Source organism: Ylistrum balloti, unplaced genomic scaffold (genome assembly GCF_031769215.1).
Source record: "Ylistrum balloti isolate Yb309-2 unplaced genomic scaffold, AGI_CSIRO_Ybal_v1 Utg371698, whole genome shotgun sequence".
NCBI lineage: Eukaryota > Metazoa > Mollusca > Bivalvia > Pectinida > Pectinidae > Ylistrum > Ylistrum balloti.
In genome coordinates, this window is record NW_026782856.1 from 38,730 (window position 1) to 51,432 (window position 12,703).

The 12,703-nt window shown below is 35.8% G+C and overlaps 1 protein-coding gene across 1 annotated transcript; it reads right to left on the reverse strand.

Moving 5' to 3' along the window:
- Positions 1-9,105: 9,105 nt before the first annotated feature.
- Positions 9,106-12,281, reverse strand: LOC132563364 (uncharacterized). The gene is made up of 4 exons (XM_060228125.1): positions 12,053-12,281; positions 11,271-11,350; positions 10,759-10,938; positions 9,106-9,162 (listed from the first exon to the last, which is right to left on the reverse strand). Exons 1-4 carry the CDS (start codon positions 12,279-12,281, stop codon positions 9,106-9,108), a joined length of 546 nt encoding a protein of 181 aa, XP_060084108.1.
- Between the last annotated feature and the right edge of the window lie 422 nt (positions 12,282-12,703).

Here is a 12,703-nt window from a genome sequence, read left to right on the forward strand (position 1 = left end):
ACTGAACTTCCTGCTGAGGCAGCTGGAATCGGCCGGCTTTCCATTGAATGTATTCTGTCTTGCAGAGTCTGCATCTCCTGACGGATATTGGACAATGAATCCGCCAACTGGGCTGAGATTGTGTGGGTGAATTGGGAAATGACCGACAAGACGCCATATTGGTTGTTTATGTCGCGCGGTGCATTCTGGGAGCTAGAATTCCGTATCCGCCCAGGTGCCTGATCGTCTATCCTCCACGGGCGATTGATCGTGCTCGCTGGCATTAGCCTTGTTGTTTGTTGCGTGCCTTTTGTACAGTGCAATAATAGTGGTTTTCTTTGTTGACGAAAAAAACTGTAACCCCAAGCTTAGATGTTCTAACAATGATGCACCAATTTCCTCCATGACATTTAAAACCCCAAATTTCCAAGTAAGGTATCTGGCTGGTTCATCTGTGAATTAACATCGGCAGGAGCTGATTTTTAGCCACTAACTTTGCCAAGTCAAATGCCTCATGTTTGATTTCAGGTTTAAATACAGCAGCATTCGGGTAAAGAATACTTTTAGAATCTGCTGGAACATGTGGTGTCTGAACAACACTATCTGTAGGTTTATTGTGGGCATTTTCTGTGAGTGGATCAGTAGGTGGAGGCAAAATATTGCCTTGATTTTCATCAACATAACTCAAAGTATGAAAAGTAGTCTTTGGTCCTATGTAGCTTCCTCGCTTACTCGGAGCATGCTCATTACTGTCATCTGATGACTTAAAGTCTAAGACTTTGTGAATAGCACCAAGTCCAGTCTCTGCTTCCTCTAACTCGCTTTTCAAATCAAGTAGATTCCTATTTGCTTTTATAGCTGCCTCTTGTTGTAATAATTCAGCCTCTTCATGGGCAAATTTCATGCGAGACCTCGCCCTCTCAACTTTAACTGTATGTTTGACTAACATCTCTGTCAGACGGCTTGATCCAGAAACATTTGACCTTCCGCTTGACCTTGACGGCAACATTGACTGTATATGCTCAATAAATAACATTACCTTGTCATGCAAAGCTGCTGATGTATGGCGTAGGGCTGCTAGCTCATTGGCGCTGGCCTCAGTTTGAGTCCCCTCTAGGAATGGTGTAAATTTATTAACCCTATATTCGTAGTTAGTATGCAGCTTCCTTATGTCATCAATAATTTAATCACTTTGAGCAAGATCTACTTCCTGTGATGAAATATATAAAATCAATGTCTCTTTTGATTAATGAGAACTTTTCTGTGTGCCTCGACACTTTCTCTTCATACTGTTCCATACCTGTTTCTGTCATTTTCCTGTTGAGACGGATATCCATCCGAATTAGAGCTGTTTACTTCAACTGGTGAAGACTAAATATTTCAATAACACTGCTGGCCAGGTCCAGGATTTTCTACTGTGATGTATCAACAAAGGACGACTAATGATGATCTTTTACTTTACTTTCATCATGCAATATTACTCACAAATCTCAGATGAGGGTAGAAAACTACAAGTAAAACAATACAATGCATAAGGTTACAGAAAAAAAACTATTACCGTAAATCATTCTTACAACATTATCTCAGCTGACAAACCGAAATATACCAGGGTGTTCTACAAATATAGCTTATAACCATTTAAATTTGGACATAATTATATATATATATATATAAGGCATAGATTGACATTTTGAACTTAATGACAAAAGTTAAATGTGCACTTCCGTATTTTTACACCATGCCATAGTTTTGACTGTCCTAATGCACACCATCCTGGTACTATCTTGCACACTAAAACCTCAAAATGTACCCCATTTACGGACTGACATATGCATATGATACTAAACTAACATGAAATGTATGTTTTAACACAAGAATTAAATCAATATTAAACACTTACTCCTTGGGGAGGCTCAGATTTATACTGTAAATTATGTAGCGTGACTGCGACGCCTTTTCATGCTGACTTACACAGGAACATGGGACTAGAGCCTAATATCCGGACTGGACACGGACACAAATTCCAGACTCGCGCTATCACACAAGGGTTTGTTACTGACTATTTTATTCTCCGTCTACAGTCAAACTTCACAGTTCGACTTAACTCTACGTGAAACTGAAAATACAAACAGTCCTTTGCTAATTCATTGACAATACATCGACAACTAACTCAGTAAATTAACTCATTTCTGATGCAATATCAAAATGGAAATTACACGACGTTTCATCAATCTTCCAGTAAATATGTAATATTAACTCTTATAACACATTGATATATGGACCAATCTGATACATACCTCCTTGGGCTTACATAAACAATATCGTAGAATCGCAAATACCCCAAGTCAGTCAGGGGAAATGGTTCGCAAAAATCGGGATTTTTAAACAAAATGATTTATTTTAAATAAAAATTGCACATGTTCCAATCAAAATCTATTTCAATTTAAAAAAAAAACTAAGTGAAGACTACATCTTTGCCAAGAAAATATTACAAAAAAAATTCATTTTTATTTGATTTAATCCTTACTTGTTCCTCATGTAATTTGTGAATCATAGGCTCTTTCATTTCAAAAAGCAGGACAAAATTCTTCAGTAATGGAAGTATAGTCCCATTATCAGCCTTGACAGAGTTCTCTCTTTAAATAGCCTTTCAATGATCCGTTCTTTCCTCTCCTTGCCTTCTTTTGTAAGCACTTTGTTTTTAAGTTCCTGTAAATACGGTTTTCAATTCATGACAATTTTGCATTTTGCACATTATCTTACCAGTAACATTGAATGCATAACAGCTGTAATATCTTAAACATGTAGGCATAAGCAAAATTAAAGCCATTATTGACATATTGAAAATACATAAAATACAAGAACAATTTGAATTATGTAAATCTGTGTTTAAGTTTTAATGAAATTAGATTAATGATCCAAAAGGATAAGCAGCTACAAGATCATGGACAGGCAGCAGTGAGCGGGGGATATAGTGTATAAAATCATATGACAAACTTAGACTTACCAATACTTTTCAGTAATGTCTGGTTTCTAACACAACTGCAATGCAAGAAACATGCAAAATGTTGTTGTAATATCACTCTAACAAATCTGAAGTCTGTTAAAAATTAATACTTTATATCCTTTTCCTAAAGTAAAGAGGAAAACCAAAACTTTAAATCAAGAATTAACTAATCAAAAGTAACGATGTCAATATTCATAGAAAATTGCATGCGGTTATATACCTTTGTCAGCAGCTACCTTCCTGATTTCCTGAATTCTATCCCTGGCTGCTGTAGGAACATCTAGTCGGTGATAAATCTCCATCACTATAGGCAGAAACTTGGTACGTTCAGCCTCCCTGACCAATGCAAAGTTAATCAAAGTACTGGTATGCTAAGACCATTAGCTTGCTATATAATGAAACCAACTATATGCAAGCAGTAAAACATTGCAGTCGATAAGAAATGACCAGCAAATATCAGAAATAACAAGCATAGTAGTATTGCTTATGTAATACATGTCCCAAGTAGGCTCCAAGATGCAATGATAGGGAAGTTGTCCATTTCTTTGGGTACGTTGTAGGGAATGTTGATCTTGGACACCATATTATCACTTTAAAGACTGTGTATCTTATTGGTTTAAGACCATTAGTTAGACTATCATGCAAATAACATGCTACATACAAATATTGGGCAGCTTCATTTTCCAGATTGTTTGTAAATGACTGCATAAGAGTGCAAATTTTCTAAAACAACCTTGATTTGTCACCATAACTTAAAATAGAAGATGCCTATTCTTCTGGAACACCTGGTCTTATTCTCTTTGTGTTTTTTAGGGAATCTTCAAGTAGATATTGTCTCTGTTTAAATTTTACCCTTGTTTTGCTGGTTCTATGATTCTGTTGACATGTTCTTTGTTCTCTAAAACTTGTCGCAAGATATTTTATTCCTCTTGTATTATCATTTTTTAACATCCTTACGGTGACCTAGAACCTAGAAATTTGCAAGATGTAAATATCTTTTAGGTTGTGAAATTTGATAGAAAAACGAGGGTAATGCAAAGGAAACCACCCCCATGCAACTATCCGTTTTTTGACTGTGACCTTCATCTTTGACCTCTGACCCTGAATTTCTAAAGGAACCGACTTCACCTCATAAGGGATACATATTCCAAATTTGATTAAGGTATACTAACTGTTTTAGTCTCAATGCGTTTACAAGGTAACCATATAGGACTTATGCAAGTACTGTGACTTCTACATTCAATCTTCAAAATCATTACTCTATCCTCTCCACATTGCCCAGGGATAACTGAAACTGTAATTCAAATGATAACTAATACCCCCAACACCCACAGCCTTAATTATCTCTACATGGTGACCTTTTGCACAGAAACATCCTCTGAAACACAGCGGCATGTGCACATGTTCCCTATGATTCCTGGGAAGTTTTGTTGAAATTGGTCCACAGGTTTAGAAGTCGACAGACATGCAAAACCTGTCTATATTGACCAGTTGCCATGGCAATCAATATTTCGAGGGAAAATGGTGCATGCACATCTACACATCGTCCCGAATATTAATGTAAGTTTCATTGAAATTGGTTCACCAGTTTAGTTTAGGAGTTGTCCACACAAGATGTGTCTACAGACAGACAAACAGATGGATGGACAGATAGACGTGATTCCAGTTTACCCACCCTTTCAGTGGTATAAGAATGCACAAGAGTGCTTACAGATTCCATGTGGACAGACATCTTGGAAAACTATTAATAATAATAATGACAATAAAAACATGATAAAGATGCTTATATTTTGTTTTATTGAATTTTTAGATATGGTATTCTTTCCATGCTTTGATCAGCAATGTAATCCTGTCATGTCAATATCTTTAAGATTGCATACACAAAATTGTTGTAGGTATAACTTTGAAGATAAATAAATAAAATACACGCCAAAGTTTAAATTACGGTAATGTTAAAGTTTTCAAAATTACACATGGTTTCTTATACTAGTAGATCAAAAATTTATCTAATTTAGAAAAACAAGCCGTAGATGAAACTGTCTTTCCAACCATAGGCTTAACTGTAAAATCAAGAATAAACTGTCATCATTACATACAATTCCTATGACTTTGCATCAAGTGCCACAATAACAGAACTGCCATGCACAAATGTTCAGCACAACCATTACATGTGAATGTAACATGAAATCACTAATGCAGCCTTATTAATTGTCATTGATCTTGATTGCTTCCAACTTTTTGTTCGTATTCAAAGGAAAGCTAAATTCTCTCGCTTATAATGTGTTTTAATCTAGTTTTATGAAGCGAGTACACCGTAAACTTTTAATACTCAAAAGTAAAACGTACACTAAATATAGATTAAATTTGCATGAAGTTTTATGGATTGTCATGAAAATAAAGGTAGAATTTTTAAAAAAAATATGTATATGTCTATGAAAATATTGCATGAATTTTGGCACATTACTGTATATATCGAGCCTTTCTACGCATGTGAATTGTTATCTACAAACTTGGTAAAACAGTAAATCTTGCTTCAAAGTATATTTTACATAATACTCTAAACTCAGTAAACAATAATTAAGCTGTCTACAGGTGTGTATTGTAGATTGTATGCTACACACTCAGTTTACAGTGATATTTTCTACAAAAAAGTTTTTTTTAGGTAATGTATACACTGCACTCAGAAAACAAAACAGTAGTAAACATTCTGTGTACACTACAAACTCGGTATACAGTGATCTTTCGTATACATTTGTAAACTACAAACTCAGTATGCGGTTATTTTCTAACAAAAAGTTTTTTTTATATGTATTTTATACACTAAACTCAGAAAAAAAGTAAACCTTTCTATGTACACTACAAACTGATTGTTTTTAGTTTCCTCGATTTGTTGAATCTTCTTTAGTAATGGTAGATATATTGCCACCTTTTGACATGTTTGTAAGCACCTCCTCAAGTGATTCATTATCTTGAGCATCTAGTTGGAGGCCGGAAAGAAGGACATCTTTCTGCACGGTAAGGTCCTCAAATCCATTGTCGGTCTCAATGGCCAATTCCAATTCAGAAGAATCAATAGATACCTTCTACCATTCCACATTTCATTTCTTCAGGGACATCCACCTGCTAAAAGAGAGTAAGGGAAATAAATAACTATATTTCATTATTGCTATGATTATGTGCAAGAAATATACAATTCTGTATAATCATATTGACATAGAAAATATTAATATTGAAATGGTATTATCACACAATCACTTAACATTAATATCAATAAATAATTGCCTTGACTCTAGATTTTTGAGCTTTACCTTTGATATGAGACCTTGAATTTGGCTTGAACAAATCCATTGGCCATTAATTTCACATAACAGTTAAGTAATTTATCAGATGTACTAGGTTTTATCACCGACGGTATATGAAGTGTTTTTTGTCCTGAATTCTAAAGCTTTAAATTCATGTTATATAGACAATGCGACATTGACCTTTGAGTTTAAAAATCCATTTTCAATGGTGATGTGTATTTGAAGAAAAATCTACATGTTTCATGTCATCACATTCACAAGAAAAATTGAAATTAAGCAATAAATTCAAATGTTGCGTGGAGACAAAAATTAAGATAAAAAAGGTTATTTGTGAACACACAATGCCGTTGAGGGATAACCATTCCTTATGAAGCTAGTCATTTGACAGAAACAAAGAAATTGCCAATTCTTAGAATTTAAAAGAGTCTGATAACTCCTGCTAATGCTGTCAGATTTTTTACTTTTACCTTAGCCAACGCAGATCTTCTTAAAATAAAGCAGTAAACCAAATTTAGTTTAAATCCAATGATTAAAACTTCAAATATTTAATGTAAATTAAGAAATTGGTTATTTTTATCATTTAAAATATGTTAATTATATAACCCATCAAAATGTCGATAGATTTTGATCAATATCCAACACATACGAGATCTTCTTGATATCAAGCAGTTTACTGAATTGAGTTTGATTCTGTTGATTAAAACTACAGTTCTTTGATGGAATCCCTGACGCAGACAATCAGACAAAAACAGTATGCCCCCCAATCTTCGATGTTGTGGGCATAAAAATACAAGCATTTAAGAGAAATGAGTTTTCACATCTACTGTTTCTGATCTCTATCTGTGTTGGAGTAAAAAATATTATCTGCAAGACTGTTAAATTTTATAACAAATACTTACTGTTAAAGTACTGTTTCTTGTTGTGTTTAGCTGTGGCTGGCCTTGCCACTCTCCTGTAACACATTGAGTTACTTCAATATATTGGCCAACTGCAATTGGAATATGCGCCATATCCCTCCACAGAGACAGGTTTACTTCAGCGCCATCATTTTCAATTCGAATAGTGTGTATGGATGTCTCTTGTCCTCCCACTTTTACAGTGCGTACGCATTCATCCTACAAAGGAGTAACATTTAATTCAGTAAAGCATATATATGTAATAGTTTTCTTTGTAGCAACTCCATATATTGGTGCCTTTTCAATCCAGACCAGCATGTGAATATGTGGTGAACCTCGTTGCTGAAACTCCACTCTGTAGAAGTAGTCTTTTATTACACCTAACGGAGCCAAAATCCCTTTTCAGCAGTGTTGCAATAAACACTTGCACTCTATGGTTAAAATACCTGGCACAGGTGACTGGGTCGAATTAATCAATTCACATTTCTCAACCCAAGACATAGACTTCAATTCATCATCAACATAAGATTTAAGTTTAATCAATATCCCAAAGATTTGCAATAGGTCCAACCACTTAGTTTCAGCAGCAGAAAAAGAACAGAACCAAGTTGGGATACCTAACTGCCTAATCATAGCAAAAAATTCTTTTTTGGCATGTTCCCAGTAAGCAGGCGAGCCTCTAAGGGTGCGCAACACTCTAAGTCCTTCATTTTGTCTCACAACATTGTTAAAAGAGACAGGGTTTAAAACTTCCCCGACAGTTACTTTCTTCTTTGTTTTGCACTTTCTCGTTGCCAAGCTAACTTTGTCCTGAATCTGTTTTATTTGCAATTTTTTCATTTTGTTAACAGGTTTGGGATAGAATATGCAGCTCTCCTAACTAGGCATCGGAGTTCCCATTTACATATTGTGCTATAATGAACTGGTGTCTTGCGTTCTCGGTTTTCTGAACGTCTCTGTCCACAGTATATTGAAGGAAAGGACACCTAGGTATTCAGCATCTTTGTCTTGATATAAACCAAGAAGTGTCTGGCCCTCACCTAGTGCAAATGACAAAGATCTATTGCTATTGTTAAGTTCCCCTACATCAATTGGATGTAACAATGTATCTGTGTTGCCAGTTAAACGGTCATCAAAATTTCTTGCTTCTGTCCAACCATCAGAATCATCACTTTCATCCAAATCGTCTTTGCTTTGATGGTTACTTGTCGATACATCAACTTTTCCTTCCATTTGTATCCCATCAACAAGTAATTGTTCAGAGGCATGTTGATCACTAGCATTTGTTTCTGTGAATTGACAATCACACTGCGGGGCTGATGGATCTCTGGTTTCATCATCAGTATTGTCCACATGAATTTGCTCTTGGCTCTCAACAATAACATTGTCTTCTTGATGTCCATACCAGTCTCTTTCATTACCAAGACTCCAATTATCATTGATATGAATGCCCTCGGATTGGAATATTTTGCTATTAGCAATTAGCCATCTCAGAGCAGAAATGCATTCGTTAGGTCTGATGTTTTCATACATTACAGAATGCTTATTGCTAATCCGTCTCTTAAGTTTAACTTGAATTGTTTCTGAATCGGCTAATGTTCTAAGCAAGCTTTTGACAGTGTTAAGAACATCTGTTGGTACATTTACAATATTGCCCCTTAAACTTCTTTGACCACCACGTGGTTTTTCACATATTTGCATGAAAGGAATTCTAGGACTGATAAGTCGTTCTTCCATCTCTGTTATGTCCAACTCGGGAGGCTTATCTGGGAAACCATGCCATTCAAAACAGCACATGGCGGCACCTTGGCCTGCTTTATATAACCCAGACATGTTTCACATACCCATTCTGAATTGTTTTTACTTTTTAATACCTTGAAGACACCACTTAGTAAATTGGGATTGAGTTGTGAAACATTGATTACACTGTTTTTAAAGCATGTTTGTGTACAAGAAGAGCATACGTAAACAGGTCCTTCTGAAACAGCACACCGAAACTTTTCAACATGAACCAACTCAACTTTTCTTGCTTCTTTGACAAATGCATTTTTTTTGTTCCGTTTGATGTTGTGTGTTTATTGTTTCTGTTATGCCTTTGTTGGCACTCTTACTGGAAATTGGAATCTTCTCAAAAATAATTTTACTTTTTTTGAGCTGGGAATCAACAGTTTCTGTTCTTGCAAGCTCTGCAATCAGTACATTTGATTGTCTTTTGAACATGTTGGATTGAACTGACCCATATGAATTGCCTGGATGCATGTTAGAAATATTTCGCAATGTGTTTACTGCTACAATACCTCTATGCTCGGCTGTTTGTTTCATTACAGTCTTTCGAGTCGCCTGAAATTCACTTTTTTTTTGGTTTGACAACTTCACTTGATGTGGAAATCTTTCTGCTTTCAGAAAATAGATATGTATTTCTAGTTTTCATAACCTGTCCTACAAACACAGGGGCTGTCTCTGCGAGGAAATGGGGGTCCAGCTTAATTTGTGAACATTTCAAAACAGGTGCCACACATTTTTTATTATGCTTATTAATAATTTCAGAGTAAGTTTTAACAGTAGTGATACATGTTTTGTTTTTAGCCTGTGTTTGAACAAGAGACTTTCAAAGAATGAATCTCAAACTGTACTTGCTCCAATGGAATACTTGATAAGGAACAACAGAGTGCCCTCATAAATCCGCACAGGGTTGAAAAGGTTGGCAGAACAGACAGAACACAACATCCTTTTGGGTTACACAAAGCATCAGTACATCTACTATGAGAATCAAATACATAGTATACTCCATTCTGTGGCAAAACAACAATAGTAGATGCATGAAAGACAACAAGAGCATGTTTAGTTGCAAGATATGAAGTAAATACAGCATTCAATGCATTTTCAAGCGACAATCCTACAGGTGACTTGAACCCAGGCTGCATACTACCGACATTGGTCTTTTTGGGGGTTACAGTGAAAAACTTGCCATCAAGATTCACACATTTCGGCAAATCACCGACAAGAAGCAATTGCTTTGTACCAAGGCTTTTGTATAGGACATCTCCTGAATCCAGAATAACATTCAGATCAATTCGACTAAAATGTACCTGTTTTTTGTGTATATAGTATGAACATTAAACAATTTGTCATACACTGTTTCCCACGTGAAGAAGCATCAAATTTATCTGCACCTCGACAATAATCAGCCCTAGTTACAGAACTTGGCCTACTACTATATGTTAACTGATGTGATGCCATATTTCTCCAGCATAATCATTCACCTCTATTCAACCTAAAATTCCTGACCACTGTTACAGGTATGAATATTTCCAGTACTTTCCCATTATAACTCAACTTACAAGTACTTAATTAAGTTGCTTCAAGCTAAATCAATTAGAACACAAATTCTTCTTAGTTTAGTCCCAAATTACAGAGTAGTTCTGACTTATTACACAAAACATGTGTAAACATATCTCGTATCAGAAGTTTAGGATATAGCAAGTCATAAGCAGCTGACTTCCATAAGCTTATGTTCTATTTGTGATTTTGCATGTATATTGTCTTCAAGATTTCAAATTTCAATCCATTATACCCAATTTTCATCTATCTGTATGCTCAGTTTGAATGCCAATGTCATTGACTCTGCATTTGGTATCCTGTCAGAAATTGGTGTTATAGGTTTTTGTTCAACTTCAGGTTCTTTTGCAACAGACTTGAATATTGGATGCAGTCCATATGTCAGGTCACTGCTTTTACCAGCACCAAATGCCCCCTAAAAGAAAGGAAAGTGTTGGTTAAAAAAATGGAATGGGAAATAAATGTTCTATCAACTTACACCATTTCCTTTATAAATTGTTGCAACACTCGTTTTCACTTAGTAATCATGTAAATCTTTTGTACAAACTAACACATTCAAGAAACAATCGGCCAAAATGGCCCCTAAGGGAGTGAGCCCGGTTAGCACATACCCCCTTCCCACACTCAGACCATTTCAGGAAAAAATATAAGGCGGAAAAGAGACAAGTTTGGACCGATTTCACTTATCCTAATGAAATCGTCCTTGTCTCTGACTAGATAGATTTATTATCACAAGAAACAACAAACGATTTCCATATACCTGATAAGTGTCGCGATGCCCTCACGGTCTTGCATATGGAAATACTCGGACACAGAGTACTCAGCAACTAAAATTAAAATTTTAATAAAAGAAAAACATAGAAAAAGGACCAAAATTTCATAACAACAGCTGTCTTGGCACCACCGTGATTACAAATGAATTTCATGAAATTTCATTATATTTTACTACATTTATCATGTTCACAAGCAAAGCTTGGCAATTTCTGCAAAGGGCCATAACTCTGACAATCGGTCCGATTCAGTTATTATTTACAAACTCGTCAGAGATCTCATCAATATAAGGCTACATACCAAGTTTTATTAAATTCTGTCGGGTTTACTCAGGATATCGTGTTAACAAGAAAAAGTCAACGATGCACGACGCATGTCGCATGACGGACAGCGAGTACCGAAGCATGATGGCAATAGGTCAGGTGACCTAAAATCACTGCGAAAACATTTCTTCAATTGATTTAAAGATATCTTCAAATGAATTGCAGATGGTTTTAAATATACAGACTTCACACTCTGTATCAAACTCCTTGTTTGCTACATAAATAAAGTTTCACAGTTAAACAACTTGATCAATTGTCATATTTTTTATCTTACCTGGAGATAATAATCCAAGTACTTATTTGATGCATGACTAGTTACATAACACAAGTATTCTCATCACAATATCAACATGTGTCGATGTTGGAGTAGGTTGATAAAGACAGTAAACCATCAGGTTTAGACCTAATTGTCATTCTCTCAAAAATATATCGCACAGGCTCTTCCGAAACATTCCAAATCTGACTTTCTGTCATGAGTTCCACCAGTGTACAAGAATGGCTTGAGTTTGCTCAAACCCATGTCACAAATTTTGACCACATTGAATTTATCAGCAATAAGAACATTCTCAGGTTTGATGTCCCTATTGATGACTGATGGGGTCTGAGAATGCAAGTAGGCAACAGCTTGAGATATTTTAAAGGAAATTTGGAACTTCACCGACATGTTCATGACGTCCCCTCCACATCCAAACAAACCGCTGTCTAGGGTGCAGCCATCTATAAACACCAGGTACGGCCGATCATGCACTAGAGCAGATGCCACTAGTAACACAATATTTGGATGTCTCAACTGACTGCACACAGAGCTTGCGATCAATCAGTGGTTTTGATATTTTCATTCGTTTCACAACAATTTCTTTTACTGCCACTTTAGTGCCAATCCAATGTCCTAAATAAACGACACCGAATCCTTCTCTTCCAATCTCAGTACCAATGTTTAAATCAGACAAACTTACCCTTGGAACAGATACTGGTAAATGTTGTGATGGCATCGTTTTAGTTTCTTTACACACGGCTTGTTGTGACCTACTATATTTAGGTTGAGCAGGTCCACGGGCTGATGTTTGATATTCCCGAGCATTGGCC